The sequence below is a fragment of the Mytilus californianus genome, unplaced genomic scaffold (genome assembly GCF_021869535.1).
Source record: "Mytilus californianus isolate M0D057914Y unplaced genomic scaffold, xbMytCali1.0.p SCAF_5, whole genome shotgun sequence".
In the NCBI taxonomy this organism is placed as follows: domain Eukaryota; kingdom Metazoa; phylum Mollusca; class Bivalvia; order Mytilida; family Mytilidae; genus Mytilus; species Mytilus californianus.
In genome coordinates, this window is record NW_026262701.1 from 33,537,222 (window position 1) to 33,559,357 (window position 22,136).

At 30.8% G+C, this 22,136-nt stretch overlaps 1 protein-coding gene across 4 annotated transcripts in view; it reads right to left on the minus strand.

Moving 5' to 3' along the window:
- The window catches only part of LOC127700951 (hydrocephalus-inducing protein homolog), a 67,135-nt gene that overhangs the window by 22,912 nt on the left and 22,087 nt on the right, over positions 1-22,136 (minus strand). The window contains exons 32-56 of one of the 4 annotated variants that reach the window (XM_052204690.1): positions 22,050-22,136; positions 20,917-21,048; positions 20,115-20,273; positions 19,586-19,828; positions 17,405-17,499; positions 14,674-14,998; positions 14,308-14,449; positions 13,913-13,993; positions 12,867-13,094; positions 12,316-12,441; positions 11,604-11,761; positions 10,982-11,064; positions 10,639-10,800; positions 10,064-10,215; positions 9,037-9,303; positions 7,621-7,665; positions 6,313-6,495; positions 5,601-5,720; positions 4,294-4,626; positions 3,720-3,924; positions 3,195-3,297; positions 2,821-2,929; positions 2,043-2,294; positions 1,309-1,479; positions 479-568 (exon numbers count right to left, since the gene is read on the minus strand). In XM_052204690.1, the coding sequence (XP_052060650.1) occupies positions 479-568; positions 1,309-1,479; positions 2,043-2,294; positions 2,821-2,929; positions 3,195-3,297; positions 3,720-3,924; positions 4,294-4,626; positions 5,601-5,720; positions 6,313-6,495; positions 7,621-7,665; positions 9,037-9,303; positions 10,064-10,215; positions 10,639-10,800; positions 10,982-11,064; positions 11,604-11,761; positions 12,316-12,441; positions 12,867-13,094; positions 13,913-13,993; positions 14,308-14,449; positions 14,674-14,998; positions 17,405-17,499; positions 19,586-19,828; positions 20,115-20,273; positions 20,917-21,048; positions 22,050-22,136 (4,051 nt within the window). Of the gene's footprint in view, positions 1-478; positions 569-1,308; positions 1,480-2,042; positions 2,295-2,820; positions 2,930-3,194; positions 3,298-3,719; positions 3,925-4,293; positions 4,627-5,600; positions 5,721-6,312; positions 6,496-7,620; positions 7,666-9,036; positions 9,304-10,063; positions 10,216-10,638; positions 10,801-10,981; positions 11,065-11,603; positions 11,762-12,315; positions 12,442-12,866; positions 13,095-13,912; positions 13,994-14,307; positions 14,450-14,673; positions 14,999-17,404; positions 17,566-19,585; positions 19,829-20,114; positions 20,274-20,916; positions 21,049-22,049 lie in introns of all 4 variants that reach the window. The other 3 variants (XM_052204688.1, XM_052204689.1, XM_052204691.1) reach the window with 3 other exon arrangements.

The window sequence follows — 22,136 nt, forward strand, 5'->3', positions numbered from 1 at the left end:
GAAAATTTCATAATGTTGAATAAAAAATCATTAACCGAAAAAGTCAAAATTATTTCACAAATATTGAATTAAATCTTTATAATTATACAATTCAAAACATCATTTATGAACTGAGAATTGTTTATACTTGTAATAGGAATTAATAATAAACATTATATATTTAATATCCAAACACTGTTAGTAATATATTGATTAAGGCATAAAAAGGCATGCAGTACTGTTCAGCAGGTTTTTAACAAATGTAAAAACGGTAAATTTGATACACATAAAACATAAAATAAATCTTTATATTGATAAAGAATTTGAAATTTTTGTTAAATCTGGTTAAAATGATCAAATATCTATTGTAAAAATATCTACCGGTATGTGCCATATTTCATATTTGCAAAAAATCCTGCTTTACAGTGTACTATATTTAGCATCCACACATCAGATTGTTAGAGAAACAGGAGTGACAGGGTGGGCTCAACTAACTAACCTGACAGAGTCTGTTTTCTTAGGCTTAGCTACAGATCTTCCTGAACTTGATCCATCCCGAGATTTGCTTCGTTTGCTGTCCTTCACAGGGCTGTGTAAGATGTACACAAATTTGTTTATGTTTGTGACAAGGGTATCAAAGAAAAAGTTGATAAACATGCATTTTCTCTTACAACAGTGCCAATAAAATAAAATTTTAAGATCAACAAAAACTGAAAAGTCACATGCATGGGGATAAACATGCAATTTTCTATGCTCTATTTAAAAAGTGATCAATTCAAACACAAAAAGAAAATGAAGCTAAGGAAGCTGCAAGTAACTGCATTGGACCCCCAGATCTAAAGCAATTGAATATAACTAACATTAAATTGATTCTGACAGAATTTATACCTATAGTTTTTATCTTCTTTTCTTTGCTTTATCTCAAGCTCTGTCATTTGGCTAAGAAGTAGTATTCTTTCACATTAAAATAAGTATTGTATTATTTTTTCAAGGAAGTAGGTAGATACTTAGAAATGAGGTATTATTTATGTGAGTTAAGTTCGGTCTGTATATTTAAAAGATATAGGATTTTTTTTCAAATCTTAAAAGTACAAATTCGAGATTATAGACATAAAGAATAGTTAGTACTTGTGTACATGTTACCAAAACCTAATAGGAATAACCCAATCACAATTCTAAAAATAATAATATACCATGTGACAGTTATAGTCTGATTGATCTGTTTCCCTGTTCTACATTGGTGGGACCAGTGAAGGTGAAAACAGAAGCAGAAGCTGTGATCCCTGTATATATTGGAGTGCACTATACAATGTAATTTCTTGTACTTACGGACGATTTCCACGGCCACCTGCTTGTTTGTCTTCCTTTTGCATCTTAGATATGATGAATTTGAAATCAAACTCTCCACGATTGTGAATTTCAAATCTACTCTGGCCTTCCTTCTTATTATTGATGAGTAATGCGCCAAAGTTAATATCATTAGCTGGCTGTATCTCATACCTTAAATAAATTTGGTAAAATTTGTATCAATGTTTATTGTAACGTACATTGTTTCTCATTTCTATTCCTGTTGTAAAATAAGGCATGACAGGGTACACACTCATTGAAATATTTCTGTTGTACCAATAAACAAACATTAAAAACAAAACTGCAGTAACATGTCTCATTTTTCAAATCTAATCTCTAAACAACTAAACAAATTTTTAGACTCTTCTGAACATACTTTAACTTTAGAATAGAAAAACAAGGGCATATGGGGTATCCACAAAATCAGTATATGCACAGCAAAAAACACACAAAAAGCAAAGGAACAGTGCTTTAATTGCTGTTGAACATTTTATGATATTATCACATCATAGTCCACAGCTCTGGAATTTAAATATTAGAAAAATGAACTATATAACTGAAAGTTACAAATACAAGATTTGATTTGCAAGGAGTTACAGTGTTTCATCAATCACAATTATTATGGAAGACCCCTTCACCTTGAATGTTAGAGAATGAATGTTAAAGTTATTCAAATGTTGATGACTGATCCTTTCAGTTTACATGCTTTGACTTACTTAGGGAACAACACTTTAGCAGATACTTTGATTGGTATAACACCAATAATTTCTCCCTCGTCACCAACTTTCAAGTCAATAACCTGGCAGCTAAGTATTGGTTGATCTTTGATGACTAGTTCCTTGTCAGATTTGAATATTATAGTAGGTTGTGTTGGTCTATCAGCAGAGACCAGAGTACCCTTTTCTGGAGTAATGGTAAACAGAGAAGCAGCATTAGGATTGGCTGGGTCACAGTCCTTCTTGATGAAACTAAAAATATAAAAGCATACAATAAAGTTAATGAAATATCATATATATCAAATAACTAACCTAAAATTGTCTTCTTTTTGGTTTTTGGTAGGCCCAGAATATGATAAAGCAATACAATTTTTTTTTTGTCAATTTCACTATGTAAACATTAAGACATATATAGTATACTACATAATATGATTTCTATGTGATAAAGGTAGTTTGTAATAATTTGGGATTATGTTACTAATTTTCAGTGGCAAATTTTCATATATTCCGGATGAGAACAAATTCAATAATAAATCAATTAGGTAGGTGCTGCTAAATCTGTCAATTGGGATGAAGTGAAGATTTGGATTGCCATGGTAAAAAGTGGGTATGTTCTACAGAGCAGAAATTTTGCCATCCAATAAGTCACCTATGGACAAGTCAAAAAGTTACTGCAATAGTTGTTTTTTTTTAGGGGAAAAAAGCAAGAAAAGTTCAGGTGTCTTTATTTCTATACTGCTGTCAACCCTTTTGTATATACGTTGTTACTACTACTTACTTATATCCAACATCATATTTCCCTCTGTTTTTCAAGGCACAAGTACACTTCTTTTCTTCACCAACATGTATAATGCCAAGGTCAAGGCCACCTCCATCTGATCCATGGTCTATAAGAATTCAAAATCAATAATCATATAATCAGGCATTAGATATATATCCTTAACAGAATAAGTGCTCAAAATAAGATTAACTAGGTTTGTTTGTTTACAATATTACCTATGATTTTGTTAGTTTTTTGTGTTTGTGCTTTTTGTGTTGGATTATATTTTGATTTGTGTGAATCCTTGTTTAAGGTGAAAGAATGTCTATTCTGGACAAAAACCTATTCAGATTTTAAATTTCATCGTAATTAAAAAATTCTAAAGTTCGTACCTCCCTTGTTGTTAAAACTCATATCGACACTGATATCATAAGGTTCGTAATGTACAGTCAGATTTTCTGTGGACAATGGATGAACACCTTCTTGATCATGTATCTATAAAAAAAAAAATATTCATAAATCTAAAGTCAATGGCCTGTAACAGATATTTGAAGTGTTCTATGCTTCAATATAACTAAAACTGACTGCAAAGTGAAACTTAAATTGCACAGTTGTAAGTGTCTATTTACAGCAAATTGATCAACTTACTTATACACCGTTCAAGTTAAACCCAACAGCATCAATGTCTCAAAATGAGTATATATATTCTCTTCAATCATTGTTTCGATTTCCACCTCCCCATCTTCATAGAACCTGTTTAATAATTATTGATCAAGACCAAAATATACAGGTAGCTCACCAGTACCAAATCTTGGTTCAGTTTTCAACCTAATATACCTGGCATTACAGCAGCATTGTTTCTTTATCTCTTATACAAATAACTACAGTTATACTATACATTATGGTTTATTTCTTACCTCTAATCTGATTTTCTTCTGTTGTGTTGTATTTAGAGGTTTCATGGCTCTGAAGTAAGCATGGAGTGGGTATTCCTGTAATGGGTCTATAACACCATGATCAGCTGACAATGTAAAATCATCACCTAATTGTTCAATACCCGTCACCTTCCATACCACTGGTAACTGTGTGTTGTTCCTCATGTGAATTGTTCTTATCTCTTTTCTATAAGAAAATATAAATTTTAGTGTAAGAGATTACAACCAGATGCAAAGGTTTTAAGAAATATACTTGACATTTTCTGTTTTCCATTAAAGTATGAAATCCATCATGAATTTCTATACCTTGACATTGCAGATAAGCCATTTGATTACAACAGAATACCTCAACAATTTCTTCTTAGCAAATGTTAATGAATTTTACTGATTTTTCAGTGTGCACAACACAGGTTTTAGGATGATCTTTCTAAGGTATTGGAAGCTAATTAAATTAGAACATTTGGATCAAAAGCAAAATGACTTTTAAAAATGGAACAGTTAAAACAGTCTAAAGGTCAACATAATGAAAACGTAATTGCTAAGACATCCAACTCACCTATACAATCTAACAGATTCAAATCTGAAGTCCTTGGTATTCAAATCAAGTTCAGGATTAAATGAATCACATGCTATCTTAAAAACAACTGGTTCTGGATTCTCTCTGATACAACAGACAATAGAATCATCAATCCTGCCTACTTTACATGGGTAGGCCCAAATTGTTAACTTCTGGCTCTCTCCAGATTTAAGACACATATTTGGTGGTTCTAGAATGAATGTTTCACTCTTACTGTCTTTGAAGAAGCAGAAGCTGATATCAGCCTCCAGTGGAGATGTATTTGTTACATTTAATTCTTCCATGTATGCTGGATGTTTGCCTTCTTTGTATCTGAAATGTATATCATAAGTTTCTTGAATGCTATTAAATAGAATAATCTCTTATTATACCATAAATCATATTTTCATGACAACTTCTTTGTTTATTTTAAGTACAAGTTTGGTTTACCTTTGTTTAAACATGTATAAATGATTTCAATCTGTCCATGGCATAGATCTGACAACCAAAAAGCATCTACTTACGGGATATGAATCATTACTATCAGGTTAATTGGCTTTTTTTTTTAATTTCAAGGACTATGTACATGTTATTTGGATACCAAACTGAAATAATGTTCAGTTGGTTGATTATCCATAGTTTAAGGCATTACTGTTCTATTGTACGTTTTTGAAAATATTACAGAATCCTCAAAAGCCTCAATTTCAACTGGGTCAATATCCCTAATGTGCCTCAAAGTGAGGAACTCAAAAGTAGTTGTGTTATCAAAAATTCTCTGTGCAGTGTAGTTGGACATGTTTCAATTTTTAACAAGTGACTGAGCTTAACCGTTTGTGCTGATTTGGAGAGCAGAAGACAATAGAATGAAGGTGTAAAAACTATGGAGTTATTAAAAATGTATGCAAATAACTAAATTTTCAAATATTTTATTGTGTGATAAAAAGGGTTTTTTTACCTTGAGAAGTTGTATCAGGGGTGTCCTAAATTACGGGAAAATGATAACCCTTGTAGCCCGAAAATTTAACCACATATTTGAAAATGTCTCAGCATTGAAACGAGCCATCAGACATATCCAAGTTTACGATAAGGGCAGAGGAATTGAGGAAAAGGCTACCATTACTGCCTACCTGAAATGAATTGCGCATCTTTACCCAACTGTCAGACCAATAATTTTGGAACATCTAATGAAAAGGTCCCTTTAAATTTATTCACAGTTCTATTAAATATCTTCATAAAACTTTGTCCTGCATCTGCATGTTTGCCTTCTGTAATATTATCAATTATACTCATAGAGTACAATTACTTACCCAGTTCTTGGTCTTGAATTCAATAGGGGTCCAAATTCAAATGTTTCTGTGCCTAAGATATATTTCTTATGACAAATTTCGTTTGTCTTCTTGGTCTTCTTACGACTTGGGAAAACAATTCTAAAAAAAGAAAGTTATTCTGAAAATGGATAACACTGCCATGACTGAAAAAACTTGCATAGACAAAGAACTATGTAATGTCTTTCTGCATTGGTATATTTTAAGACTCAGAACATCTTATGGAAAAACAATTTTGTCAATGTCTTAAAAACTTACTGGTTAAGGTTCTTAGCAACATTCCCTGATAAAACATTATATATCTCAAGTTATGTAACGTGTGGTGAACATATATTTCAAACACTTGGCAATTTATTTTAGTGGTTACAAAATTTTGAGGTTTTAAGGGTTTAAAATCCTGGTATCCACCTCAATATAAGTCATTTAATGTATAGCAATAGACTATTATTCTCATAAAATTGGAGCTTCTGCCAGAATAAGTAATCATGTCAGAAAAAAATGTGAAGCAAATCTCTGTCATCTATTTTTTTTTTATAAAATGACATTATTAGCTGAATGATACAGGTAGAAATGCATCACTCAAACCTTATCGCAGCATTTACCAGTTAAATTTGAATTAAAGTCTGCCATGCACATTCAATTCTTTAGAAAACTCTCATAAAAAATTAAAAAATAGAAAGGAAGGTCAACTCACCTTGGCTCTCTACTAATGGATGGGAATGCACACACTCCTCTACAAAATAACTGGTATCTACGACGTGTGCCTACAATCTCAAAGTTCAGGGTCTGATCAAACTGACCAAGTTCTTCTGACTGGAAACGTAGACGTACCACAACTTCTCCATTAGCAGGTACAATCCAGCGGAATATTGTCAGTCTGTATGAGGAAAAGTATTTGTGTAAGTTACGAGTAACAAAATAGTCACTTGATGGTCTTTAAAAATATTTATCATTTAAAAAATACAATATTTATGATAATTTAGGGAAAAAATGTAAATCAAAGACAGCTTTTACTTTGCAGAGCTTCAAAAATTTTCTGTTTTTCTTATAAAATTTATTCCTAGAATTGAGATTTGATAGAAAATATTTAAAAGTTACATTAGTGAACAAAAGTCAAGCTGGTTGAAAGGGCAAGGTCAACTATAAAAAAATATTTAAGCAACAGATAGTCATGAAATGTTAATTTGAACACTGTTAAAAGTAGACAACTGTTAAATTATTCTGTATGTAGTTGGTATACATAAACATGTTGAAGTCTTAAAAACAAAGCTCTCCTTTGAGTGAAATCAAATTACTAATGGATATCTAAATTCAGGACACATGGCTCCTCTTTTACAGTTTTCTATAGATAATTACAAATGTTTGAGTTTTAATAAAATGTAAGAATAAAATTTGTTTTTCAAAATCTTTACTAAATCGGTTGTCTTTCTTCGTCCTGTAAAGTAGAAAGACCATGTTCTGTAACATTTAGCTTAGTTATGATAAAATCATTGCATGCTCTAATTGTTTTATTTATTGTTTAATTGAAATGAAATCAGTTTACACACACCACACATTACTAAATCAAAAAAACTTTGTGCATGAAGCAGTGAAAAATGCATCTGAAAGCAACATCCACACAAACTGTGTTTATTCTCAAAAAAAAAAAATTAAGGTGTGCATTCAATAATGTGGATAATGATTAATTATTATGATTATGTGTACAGCTTCCTGTCCCGTCAAGAGAAGACTAGATAGAACTAAATCTCAGACAATGCAAAAAATGCAATGAACACTATGAAATTTCAAATAAAAGATATTGAAATGAAATAAACCCAATGATACCTGAAAAAGTAGACTACATTCAAATTTATAGTGTGACATATCTAAATTTGCTTCCATTGTTATAGAGCTGTAAGCACAAGTAAATGAAGAAAATCTAGTCAATAGGCTAAACTGGACATGTAAGGAAATGTGATATGAGAGCCACGGCCATGTTTATGTATACCATTGTCCTACTTACTTGGGAGTTTTGGAATCTCCAACAGCCATCCCATCCCCTGACATACTGTAAGGAGAGACATGCAAGCTAACTAGAGTGTTAATATACAATTTGTTTAAACTTTGGCAGCTAAAACTTAAGTTTGGGATCTTTACATCATTATACCATGGCAATGAATGCCGTCTAAGTAATTTATAATGTTCCACATCAGGTTATTTCTAATGGTATCCAATCTACTGTTTAAGAAAAGAAAAAACTAATTCCTTAATGAAAAAAAATTATTAAATAATCTACTGTATTTGAAAGTCCAATACATTTATGGCAGAACAACTTTGCCACGTTTGGTCAAATGGATGCTATACCCTTTTCTTCTTAAGCTAAAGCTGCTAAGTTTTGTAAAGTTAGTTTGTGTCAGACTAGGTCTGCATATGTTAGTGATATCATGCATGAAAAGACATTAAACAGTTAAGATTTGACTCAATTAATGACAGTTTCAATGAAGAAGTGATTAGTCTTTGACAAGAAAATTCACATGGTGATTAATTATAGACAATATTAAAAGTTAACATTTTAAAAGATGACAAAGAAAACGTCAGAAAAAAACATTATAAAGAAAAGGTTGAAATACAAGAAAATAGGAAATAATGTCATTTGTGCAAAATATTGGAGTCTCATTTATAAGAGATAACTGATAATTAAGTTGAAATTATTGGGTCATTTTAGTTTTAAAATCTTGGATGTTATGTGGTTGAATGCAAGGTATTTCTTGACAAAAACAGATGTCTGATAAAAGCAATGATAAGCACAACATCCCTCACAAGACCACATTTTCGGAACAGTTACTCTGTGATACGGCATGTAAAAACCTTGACCTTTGACCTTAAACTCAATATGGGTCATCATATCTGTGTAGTAATTGTCTGCACTTATGACCAACACTAACCAACCTATTTTGACAGATTTTTTAAAAATGTACCTTTGATATGCTTGATCTTAGGCACTGAAAATCAACACAGGCAGTCCATATTTTTAAAAATGTTGATTATTTACTATGTGGTTTCAATGTGAGGGCATGTTGAGGAACTGTTATGAAGAAGATATGAAAACAAAGATAGAACATGAAGTAGAAATTCACACCTGTATGTACTTTTATGCAGTAGTCTAGCTACACTCAACTATTTTTCATTTACATGGTGAAATGTCATGCAGCTATTTTTACTGTGTTCATGATAGTGTGTGTACAACACATATTTTTTTACACATGCAAAAGTAATACATATTAACTGCAGCAATACAAGAGATTATTATTTTCCTGTCCCATAATGAGTAAATATACCTTGTCCAAAATCTTGTATTAAGTTATATTGAATTACATATGTTCATATTAATATAAATAACCAAAACTCTTATATTTATCAGAGGCACACAAAAACATACCTGATATTATCGCCATCTGAGACAGGAGTTACTGCCCCTGGCGGTGGAGATTGTACATTAACAGATGGACGTCTTTTCTCTGTCTTTGATGTTGATTTTCTCTCTGCACTTTTCTTCCTTTCTCCTTTGGCTGTATCTTTTCCTCCAGATTTGTCCTTAGAAGCCTTACCCTTAGTGGGTGTGGTGTGGTCCTCTTTACCTTTGTCTGGGGTCACAGATTTCTCTTCCTCAGGTTCTGTACCACTGCTTTCAGGTACACCAACATTTCTAAAAAAAAAAAAAAAAAAATTGTTGTATTATACATTTTTAATGCAAATCAATATCATAACTATTGTTTCATATGCCATAGGCAAAACAAATGTCAATCAATGATTTTTTTTTTTTAGTTTCAAACTTTGCTGTGGATCTTTTCACAAAGAACTTAAAAGAGTAAAAAACTTGTTAGTCATACATATTTCAGTATAACTTCAATTTTAATCATAATATTTTTTGTGAAAAGAGTTGCTATTTATACAGTTCATGTTTTTTTTTTATTCTCAGGTTTTCTAAGATTTATCTCACATAAAACCAACCTTGCAAATAAAAATCTGCATCATGCATTTGAGCTTTTATACAAAATTCTGCTCATTTTGAAATATTTGTTAGTGGAGAAAGTTAATAATTTTGGGAATTCTGTGTGATTGAGAGATTAAATCTTCTTAGATAATATAGTTCTGTTACAGGACTCTGAGAAATCCATGTGTGCCTAATCATTGTTTCCTATTTTTTTTTGTTCATTTAGGAATTTAGCAGCATATATTTAGTTGTCCCTAATATATTCAATCATAACTTTCAAACCACAGGGCAATTACTAAATAACAAATTGAAATTTGGTACAATGGTAATATTCAATTAAAAAACATATGTTGACCTGCACATGCTGATTTTAATTTGATTGTGTTATTGCTCTTGCATTGACATGTACCCCCTCAGTGCATTTTATTCAATTCAAAACTGTATAAAATGTCCTCTACAATAATCTACTTACGGATCATCAGCCGATGAGGCAATGAATATATATCTACCACCAAATTCACTGACAGGAGGTGCTTTTCTCTTTACTGGATATGGGATTACACTAAAATCAGCTGGTGGGGGTACAGGTGGTCCTTTTGGTCCCATACCTAGACCATCTAATACCTGAAATTTTTTTTTAGCACATTATTTAATGCAGAACATGCATCTTTTGTTATTAGAATACCATCTTGTTAATCCAGTTTCAATACCAGTGTTTATTTACAATAACACTCATAAAAAGTGAATCCTCTCTTAAACCCTTCCCTCTGAAAATCAAAGTCATGTACACTCGGATGATATTCAAGCTGAGTAAAAACTGAACATTCAGTGGTCATTCAACTTGTTATAAAACTAAATTAACTATCAACTCCAAAGAATGAGCACATATCATAAATATATCAATTTAATTAGATGAAAAGAAAACATGGGATCTAATCCTATTTATAACACATGGAAAAGTTTTGCATAAAAATACTCAATTTCATAATAAGAAATTCACAAGGCTACCAATACAATTGATAGAGGAAAAACATAAATTGTTCATACCTCCTCCATACTTGGGAATTTGCCACATCCAATAACTTTCTGGTAAATAGGTGTGGATTTGTCTGAACAGTCAACAACAATATGTGGAAGGCCTATCCCATCATCCTCTTTCTCTTCCACGACCATCTCTTGTTCTTGACCCCCTTCTTGTGCTGCAGCAGCCTAGACATATGACAAAGTAATTTTATAATGTGCTATCAAAATATATTTCAGTATTACAAGCATGAAGCCACACGAATCTTGTGACATTTTTCATTTCTGGATTAAATTCTAAATAGAATCTAGAACATATTTACTGTTTTTTCTTATTTAGTGTTTATATTATACAGATACAATTACTAACCTCTTTTGCTGCCTTCTCTTCATTTTCTTTCTGTAACTGTTTTTGTCTTTCTTTTTCTGCTTTGTCTTTATCATGCTTTTCTCCTAAAAAAGTTAAAAGAAAATTAAACTTAATAACTTGACAACAGAAGTAACAAGAATGTGTCCATAGTATACGGATGCCCCACTCGCACTATCATTTTCTATGTGCAGTGGACCGTGATACTGGTGTCAAAACTCTAATTTGGCATTAAAATTAGAAAGATCATATCATAGGGAACATGTGTACTAAATTTCAAGTTGATTGGACTTCAACTTCATCAAAAACTACCTTGACGAAAAACATTAAACTTAAGCCGGACAGACGGAAGAATGGACGAACGAACAGACGCACAGACCGAAAAACATAATGCCCCTCTACTATCATAGGTGGGGCATAAAAATATTTTTGTATTCACTTTTATATAAAAGAATTAATTCTTGCTCCACTGACTAAGATGCCAAATACTAGCGAAGTGATATCTAAAGCCAGTTTAAAACCATGATTAAAACAGAAGTTGAAAGGTCAAACTTTTAAATTAAAAGCTATCATAGAAGAAATCTACAGACTTTCGTCTTATGAAATGAAGTAAAACAAGACTTACCTTTCTTTCCCTTAGATTTGCCTGACTGTGGATGATGTTGTTGATCTTCCTCAGATTTTTCTGATGGAGTTGGAGGTCTCCTTAGTGACAAGGTTGTTCTGTCCCAGAATTCAAGCATCTCATTGATGTCCTTTTGACCATGCTCAAATGTACGGAATCTGAATGAAAAATAATAAATAACTAAATAATAGAACAGAATAATTCAGTTAAAATAATAATTTGATTTTTGATTTTTGGTGTTTTAACGCCACTTTAATTTAAGCACCGCTTTTGGACTATTTCGTGGCGCCCAGTTTTTATTGGTGGAGGAAGCTGGAGTGCCCTGAGAAAACCACCGACCATCGATAGGAAAACTGAAAATCCTGTCAATTAAGATTGGAGTCGAGTGCACCTAAAATAATAATAATTTATAATTATACCTTTAGTCTGTTGACTTTCGATTTTCTAATTAGTGTCAAGAGATTAATCATTTCGGACAACTTAAACTAGTCTTGCACTGTAAAAGTACATTCAATTTACTGTTAAACTCGCATCACTGATGATCTTTCTTCCTTTACAGTTAGACATTAACAGAAAACTCTATTTCCCCACACATCATCATTCAGAAAAGTTTTTACTATTGCTGAAATTTCTTTGAAAAAAAAATTATTTAAAGCTGTGAAAATAGTTTTGTGCTGATTATAGATTGGTAAACATTTGTTCCTTTACAAACCTCTGCATCAGAAGAATGTCAGATTCCTTTGGTAATTCTTTTGGTTGTTCTTCAGCTGAAACATCAACTTTCTCTTTGTCTCCTTTTTCTTTTCCATCTTTCTTACCATCCTTCTTTTTTCCTTTCCTACAATATTTAAAAAAAATTATACAAAGTAATTACGCTGAATAAAACAGAACATTTTTCCAAATTTCTTCAAAATATCATTGTTTTATTTATTAATTTCACTACTTTAGATTTAAATGGGTTTATCTTCTGTTTTTCCTATTTACTTATCTTGTGCTTTTGAAAATTACTTTGCTAAATTATGATAATGTGCTAATAATAGAAAACAAGAAGTTGAAAGCATTGTTGTGCTATGCACACTCCTATTTGAATTCAATGTATCTGAAATAGAATGTAGGTGTCTGACAAGATTCCAAACTGCTTACACTTTACAACACATCACTGTCAAGCTGATGACAAAATATAAAGAGTTGGGGTATAATATTGACCAAAGGCAGTAATTCTGTCTATTTTCCATCATCAACTTTGATGTACACAGTACTTACTTTCCATCATCAACATTAGAGTCACTCTTCTCTGTTTGATGTGATTCTGGCCTTTCTATTTGTGATGCCTGTTTACCAGCATGGTGGTCATCGTCTTTACCACCTTTACCTTTGGTGACACGGTCCATACTACTGTTCTTTCCAGCTGGCCCTGTAGGAGCTGCACTTTTCTTTCCATCTTGTTTACCTTCTTCTTTGGCTGGACCTTTCCTTCCTTTTTTCTTAGATCTACGGGAAAAGGTTGAAATTAATATTGAAATTATAGCTAATTTTACCTGTACTCTTACAGAATACTTGTTGCAGTTAATGCCAGTCATTTAATTTCCAACATGTTGTATAGTTTAATTCTGCTTTTGTAGAAACTAATTATTCTAAAAAATTGTTAGTTGTTGAAATTTAAATTTCTTAGTTGAAACAGCTCAATTCAGGTGAAATCAGACTAAATTTACCTTGAGTTCAGCAAGACTCTTTTAATTTTAATACTTAAGTTACGAGATTGTGTTCGATTTCATTTTACACACAAACGTCATGAAATAACGTCAGATATCTATGGAGTGATGGGATCAGTATAACATCGTCTGCATGAAAACATCAACATATGGATGATGTCACCTTACGGTAGGTTTTCATCAAGATAAAGAAGTCAAACTAAAACAGTGTGGTTGACTTTTTTAGGTGGAAATCTAATCAAATCATAACAATTGCTTAATTTTTCTGTGTAAAAATCTAGACATGTGCATAGAAAAATGTCACGTGATATGACTTTTTCAATCTCCACATTGAAACAACAACTATCCCGGAACTCTCTAATTGATAGAAATATGCATAATAGCTCAAGTAAGAACCTGAATAGGATTGACAGTCAGGATTTTTTTAATCAATTTGGAGAGAAATAACTGACAGTAATCTTAGGTATCAACAAATATTTGTCAAATGATGTTCATTTTTAATAACTTGATGTATGACAATATCCATCATTGTCTTATACAATTTATTTCAAATCAATTATCAAGTTATTTAATTTGAATTCCATTTTTTAAGCCTACTTTTCCTCATCCTGAATTCTTTTGAGTTCCTCTTCTCTTTCTCTTTCTATACGTTCTCTTTCCATTCTCTCTTCCATCTCTCTGAAAATTTCAAAGAAAATAATTAATACACCGTAATACATCCCCTACATGAATTATCAATTTATACACAAAAAAAAAAAGAAAAATGGCATTAAAAGAGCTATTTAACATGTTTAAAGTATAAACTTGATTTTAACATGTATCTAAACTTACAATAAACATCATTTTCATAATATTATCAAGAATATTTTCAACACATCTCATTTAATTCATAATGAGTAATGATATTTTTTTCTTAAAAAAGTATTTTTCTAATTACTGTTTTCATGCAAGAACATGAGAGCTATATCTATCCAATTTAAAAACAAACATACTTTCTTATCCTTTCTTTCTTAATATCCAGTCTCTTTCTGTCCACGGCAGCTTTCTCTTCTTCAGTGAGAGCATCATACTCATCTTCTGACATTTCCTCCAGACGAATACGATCCTGTTCCTCGGCAAGTCGTTTAGCTCTCTCTGTAAATATAGTAGGAAAAAGTAAACCTATTGAAAATTCAACAATGTAACACTTATTTTACAATGTGACACTTATTTTATAATCCATTAAGGAAATTGCTATTTGTTTGAAAATTACTAGACTGCAATTTTTAAATAAAAATTGATAATCTAAATCTCAGTATTTTTTTGTTACAGGAATATGTGATTACCTTAAGAAAGCTATAATTTCTACAAACAATTACCTTTTTCTTCCTGAAATTTCTTCTCTTGTTCTTTTAATTTGGCATAATCTAATTTCAGTGAAATAAAGTAAATAAATCTTCTATTGTTAAGTGATCTCAGAATAGCGTGAGCTGTGGTATACAGGTTCTGAGCAAACAAAGTCTCAAGTCCATCAAACACCACTCCACGGTGACAGTCATTGAGTTGGAGACGTTCAGATAGTATCTCTACTAACAGATCTTCTGGGAGCACACAGCTCATCAAGCCTTCTTCTCCAGCAACACTGGCACTTACACTTAATCTTCGAGCAATTGGGGCAGCAAGAGGTGGAGGGCTGCTAGGTACCTGTAACAAATTTAGATAAGACTTTCATCAAAATGAATATATTAACCTGTGAATGTAAGTGTTCCAGATTGACCAAATTTTAAAAAGCTGGCATATTCATGTTGCCTTAAAAACCACCCTTATGCCCCTTTTTTGCAAAAAAAAAAACTTTTGACAGGTTAAAAACATGTGTTGTGACCATCTTTTAATAGATTATAATCAAACACTAAGAATGAATTTTTAAAACACACCTATGTTCAACATGACATTGATAATAAAAAAAATATCATCCCATTAGCTTAGTCCCTGTAGTTCAATACACATGCGCTAAAATCAGAGAAATATCATTTGTTGGCATACCCCACACCCCCTCCCTACCCCCCAAACCTAAAATCCTGGATCCCCACCTGTATCAGGTAAAACATCTGTGGATGCATAATATCAAATTTTGATGATACAGATACCTTTAAATACATGGCCAGCTACTAGACATACAAAGTGTCTGTTTTTGGTATATATTTTGAAATCTGTTATTAAATCTGGCTTAGTGCAGAAAGTAATGAAATGATATGTATAAATACAAATATTTGCACATTATGCTTTATATTACTTCACTAATTTGTTCATGATATAATAAGGTCTTGAACTAAATTGTTCATTCAAACAAATTAGACATGTTGTTTTAAATAAGAAACTCAATTAAGATCCCTTACTCTCATCCTTTTACTTGCAAGTAAATTTTTGTCTCAGGGACTTCTCAATTTAATTTTAACTATTCTATATTATATAGATAAAAAAAGTATCAGAGGTTAGTTTTATGAGTTAATACCATATTCAATTTAAAAATAAAATATTCAAGGTGTTCAAATTTTGACTTATCTTTATTCAATTTAACAGGCAGTACAAAACTAATTGAGATTTTGAAAACTGAGGAATATATGAATTATCTCCCTTTTATAAATTAGGATATGATAAATAATAGACTTATGATTTAAATTATTGTATACAATGCAGAAGAATTTTAATTGAACTTGCTCATGCACCCTGTTCACATTATATTTCAACCAATGGTTCCCTGTGACCAAAATCAATTTACCTTAGCTAAACCGGGGAATCCTGCCAAAATAAATATATATTGGATCTGTATATTTTTTTTAATTTCATTGGGTCAATCAGGGGTCATATTATCTTTTTAATTATAAAAGCAATAATAAAACCATTATAAAACCAAAATCATGCAAACAACTAAAGTGGAAACATGCTGAAAATGAGATGCTACAATTCAAATTAAAAAGTAGATAAAAATGTATGCTATAAACCTGCTTTACAAAAAATAAATAATGCAAAAATGCAAACAAAATAGGCACAATACTAGGGTTTCAAATAAAAGTGGGGGAAAAATTAGATATTGCAAAAACTGCACACAAAAATTTCATTGATAAAAACTAAAATAATAATCTTATATCTTCTATAAAACACTTTGGAAACTATAGTCTAATAAGTATGAGATTTTTAAACATTATTTTGCTTCAGTTTTTTTCTTCTTCTTTAAATTACAAGAAAAAAGGTTAACAATAGTTTCCAAAATGTGACTCATATATGCTTCTACATTTCACACTTTGTACCTCCCCACGGCCTTTACTAGGCTTGGTACTGGGTTCTGTGGTTAAATGACTTCTACTTCCCATCTGATAATGAGGTTTAATAAACAATGGTTAAAATGATTTGACGGTAAAATGTCAAAAATAGATGTAAACTACAACTTTGGTCTGACATATTGGGAGAAGCATATCATGAAATAAAAAAAAATAATACCCTATGTTCATAAAAAGTTTATTAACACTTTAATAAATTAAAACTGACAGCATATCAGCCAGTAGAATTGTATGGTTATATTTTCTATGTTATAATATATAATATTATATGCCAGCGAAAACTCCAAGTATCATTTTGTACAAGTAGTTAATTTGATGATAAATAATTTTACTCCCCACAGTGAGGATTTTTTTTAAAATTTGAGATGTCAAACAAAAAAATATGAAGAAAATAAAAACTTTATGAACAGTGTATGTTACTAAATTTGCTTTCTGCAGTAATAGGATTGCAACAAACTTGAACCACAAAAAGGTACAGGTAAATGTTTGGTGTAGTAACATTGCAATTAAATGCATAACCTTATTAATCTTAACAATTCTTTAATCAGTTTTGCTAATAATTCTAGATGTCATACTTTTGAAATTTAAAGTCAAAAGAAATGGTATATTTATTATCTCCCCAGTATCTAAATATATGCTCAAAGGACAAAGGTATTCATTTTTGTCTTGCTATCAATAGAGTTTTGCTATTTTTCTTCACCAACCCAATTGTTTCCTATCATGGTACTAAATAAATGAGATGAATAATATTTGTTTGTTAATTTTATGTTACCTGACTTCCAGTTGCACCATCAATAGAAGAAGTGTTGATGCCAGTCTTTGCTCCAGCTAAGCTTCCCTGGTGGTGTTTATCCTTTCCTTTCACGTCTGAAACGGTACTTGTTTTACGATTGGAAATGACAGAAGTAGCCTGTGGGACTCCAATGCTACTGGCTATGGAAGGCAAGAGAAGACAACACAAGTGTTAAGTGAAGCAAGCTAACAAACTTTGTGAATGCATCTAGTGTTTCCCTTAGCAAAGGAAAGGGTACTTTAATCACTGTTTCAGAATTAAATAAATTCAACAAATTTCCAATCTTTATCAATAAAACAACTGATTTTTGTTAAAAAAATCAATTAACCTTTTGCTTTTTTGCCTTTGTGAGTATTTTGACTATAGTTGAAACCATATATATTATTCTGTACATGTTAACAAAAAGGGTGCTTGAATAAATGTAATTAGTTAAATCTTATTGTTTTGCAAAAAAGCAGAAACAAACAATCTTTCTAAGCAAGTTCGCAGAATAGCAAATTTTGAGAACAGGCAATAGAACAAGGTAAAATTGAAAATTGTAATTCTTTCGCTTCAAGTTTGGAAAACACTACGATACAATTAATCATGTGACGTAAATACAACAAAATAATACAAAATTAGTCATGTGACTATGATGAACTTATGATAATGATTCTGGTTTTGGTTAGATTGCTCTAGTTGGTAGTACAAGCTTTAATTGTCAGGAAACTTAAATTTACAGTCAATTTCTTTTTTTTTTGTATTAAAACTTAATTAAACATTCAAAAAATGAACTTAGAACTCATGCATAAAATATTCGATTAATTAATATGTAATGCCTTAACAAAATTAAAATTCAAAATAATAATAAATAAAAGAAAATTTTCTCCATTTACCTTTACGTTTCACTGAAAGTAGTTGGGTATTCAAAATCAAAACCATTAAAAATACCTTTTATAATGCTATCAGTAAAATAATAATAAAACTTATGTTTCCAATCAATGTTTAAGATACAGGTTGTTCAAATTCCCTTATTTCTACTGATTCCATATGGGAAAAAATATGAGGACCAGATGGTACAAAATTGAAATAATTTTTGAGGTACTTTTAGAAAATCAAAGGAAAAATGGGGTAGCTGATCTTTTCCCTCAATAGCAGAACGGGTTAATTTAAAGAAAATTTTTTAAAAATTTAAATCATAGAAACATTTCAGGAAACATCTATACCAACAGCAGTGAATCCAAGATGGATGCTAGAATTTTATTCCCCGTAACTACCATTTGTATGTAAGTAATTGGGGTTGATTAGTCAATTTGTTAAATATGTATTATAATTCTAATATTCAATCCTTTTAATAATTTTCCTCTTAGAGATCTCTGAAGTCAAATATCAAATCATGATATTTTAAAATAATACAATGATTTCTCGATAAAAAAATGTTTAATTATCAGACATAAATTAAGTGCACTGCATGCTATTATTCATTCATAATTATTAAGTGTTATAAAGTTTTATTCATATCTAAATGCTATGTCAGTTAAAACTGACCTGTTAATGACATCTATCATCAATTTCCAATATTTCATTTTCATAAATTACAATCTTAGTCTGTTTAACAACAAGGCCACATGCAAATACTTTTAATTAGCAATGCTCCAAACAGATAAAGAAAGCATACAAATAACTTTCACAAATTCTTTTTCTCAAATTATAATTAGTAGAATATTAAACAATTCACTCTGGTTAATATAAAGAAATTTACATGCATTTAGTAGCACAGGAGTCTTAGGGCTACGAATCTGCAAGACAGAAACTTATAAATCATTAGAAAATGTTTCAAAATTTTAGATTCCAAAAGAAACATCATGCCTTTGAGTATGAAAATGAAAAATGATAGTCATTTTATGTGATGTATATTTAAAAATAAAATGTATGCAGAATGACAGTTCTGTAATGCTCTATTTTAAGGTTTGATTTTATCTAAAATAAATATATCACTATGAAGCATCATAAAATGCACTTTATTTGCCAATAATCTGCAATTCTTCTCTCTCAGTAATGAAATAAATAAATTCAAATTCAAATTACTTGATAAAGAATTAACATTTGTTTTCCAACTATTATCACCTATCTCTATTCAGTCTTCTAACCAATTTTATTTTATTGTATATTTATACATACTTGTTCCCTGTGTGTGAGCTGTTAGTTGCTCAATGCTAAGTCCACCTGGTTTCTTTTCAGCTTCATCTCCTTCTAATAGTTTAAGCTCCTCAAGCCTCTTCCTGGCTGCCTCCTGACAAAGAGCACGAGCCCTCATACCAGATGGTGTATTTCCACTGGATATAGCATCTACAACTATCTGATCTACTGTTAAAATGGCAGCTTCATATTTCTTCGCCAGTGAAATAGCTGTACTAGTTTTTCCTACAATAAAATACAGTTAAATGTTTAAATTGAAATGGTATAGGAAAAAACTCCATCTTTGAATCTTATCTAGCAATGATTTGTGTAGCATCAGATTTTTATAGTTTTATTGTAGATATTCATTTTTAATGATTTTATGTGTTTTCGATTAGTAATCTTTTTTTTTCCTGATTTTGCAAGCACTTCTTGAAAATTACATGTGCTCTTTCAGATATATTTTGATTATACAAATAGTAATTCTATATAAGTGTATTAATATATGTAAATACTAATGACATATGCTTACCTGACATAGGAGCTCCATGTACAATGACACAAATACCCCTTCTGTTGCGAGCAGCTTTCCCCTCAGGACTCAGATCAATACCCAGATGTCTAGCAATGGCAGCTGATACAGGTGTTATTTCTAGTTCTCCTACACCTATACTGCTAGCTGAGTCTTGTGCTGAAAATTCAAGTATCAGTTAGTTTTATATACTGTGGATTCATTATTATTCATTGGATACCAATTTTCATTGATTTCGTGGGTATAGGTAAACCACGAAATTAAATGTTCAACGAATGACAAATTTCCCACAGGCTTGTATGCAGACTTCGGCAAAACCACGAAATTAAATATCCACGAACATGCAAGTTTTCCTTAATCCACGAAAATTGGTACCCACGAAAATAAATGAATCCACAGTATGCAAGTATTTCAAAATAATTTAAACTTATTCTATTTTGAATAAATCTTTTATTTTTATTTAATTGTGTATGTGTATGTTTTTTTCTTTTTATTTAGTTTGTAATGTTGCAGTAAAACACAGAAAAATAACCATTCATATAACAGTTATAAAAATTATACATACATAAATATAAATAAATATATAATTCATAACAAGTTTATTTCTACATTAGAAGAAAAACATTAGAAACAGCAACTTTTTCATTGAGGAATCTAATGTGTCAACATCATATTTCTAGCTTGATACCTACAGGTACTAAATAACAAAAGATATCGATTACACTGGAATAATTGCATCATATGCAAACAAGACTGATATAAAAATTAGGAACTGTGAGTTCTTTTGTCTAAAAAGTAATACCTTCATCACTTTCTTCTTTCCTGGCTGAATCTAAAAGATCTCCCGCTGGTTCTGATCCAAGACGTGATGTACCAGGAGCAGCCTCTGTCCTCTCATCAGAATCATCTTTATCATCACCCTCGCTACCTTCTCCTGTAAATAAACATTGATTTAACAAGACTGGTTTAGCTCTTTTATTGTATTTGTAAACTCACAGTAACGACATAAAGATTTTTAACAACAGATGTCTTTTATATTCTATTTCATTGTGTTGTTCGGTTGCTGTTTTATTGTCAAATTCCCACAAATTGATGTTTGCCCAACAACTCCTTATAGTTATAATTAAATAATACTTCAAATAAGAATTCATATTATTTTACATCTTAACAAAAATCAAGGTATCATAGAAAATCACATTTCTTTCATTCTGAGTTTGGAAAACACTACAATACAATTAATCATGTGACGTTTATACTACAAAATAATACAAAATTAGTCATGTGACTATGATGAACTTAGGTTAATGATTTTGGTTTTGGCTAAGATTGTTTTAGTTGGCAGTACAAGCTTTAAGTGTCAGGTACTTATATTTACAGTCTATTTCTTTTTTTAGTATTAAAACTTAGTTCAATATTCAAGAAATGAACTTAGAACTCAGGCATAAAATATTCAATTAATGAAATTCCAATGCCTGTAACAAAATTTAACATTAAAATAATAACAAATATAAGAAAATATTCTCCATTTACCTTTACTTGAAAGTGGTTGGGGATTAAAAATAAACCAATAGGAATATATAAAATATGGTTACAATGTACATGTACCTTTCATAATGCTATCAGTAAAATTATAATAAAACTTATATGTTTCCAATTATGTTTAAGCTACTAGTTGTGCAAAATTCCCTTATTTTCTACTGATATTCCATATGGAGAGAACACAATTATGTAAAAAGTATGAGGGCCAGATCATACAATTTTGAAATAATTGAGGTAGCTTTAAGAAAATCAGGAAGAAAAAAAAAACAAAAAAAAAACTGATCTTTCCTGCTCAACAGCAGAATGGGTAAAAATAAAAAATCTAAAAAAAAAATTAAGCCATAGAAACATGTCTTTACTATAAACTTTACATTATCAAAATTTTTAAAATATTACCATCATCCAGTTCCTTACGAGCAGCTTCAGCAGCCTCTAGAGCCTCTTTTCTGGCACGTTCTGACTCCTCAAGCTTCTTCATTTGTT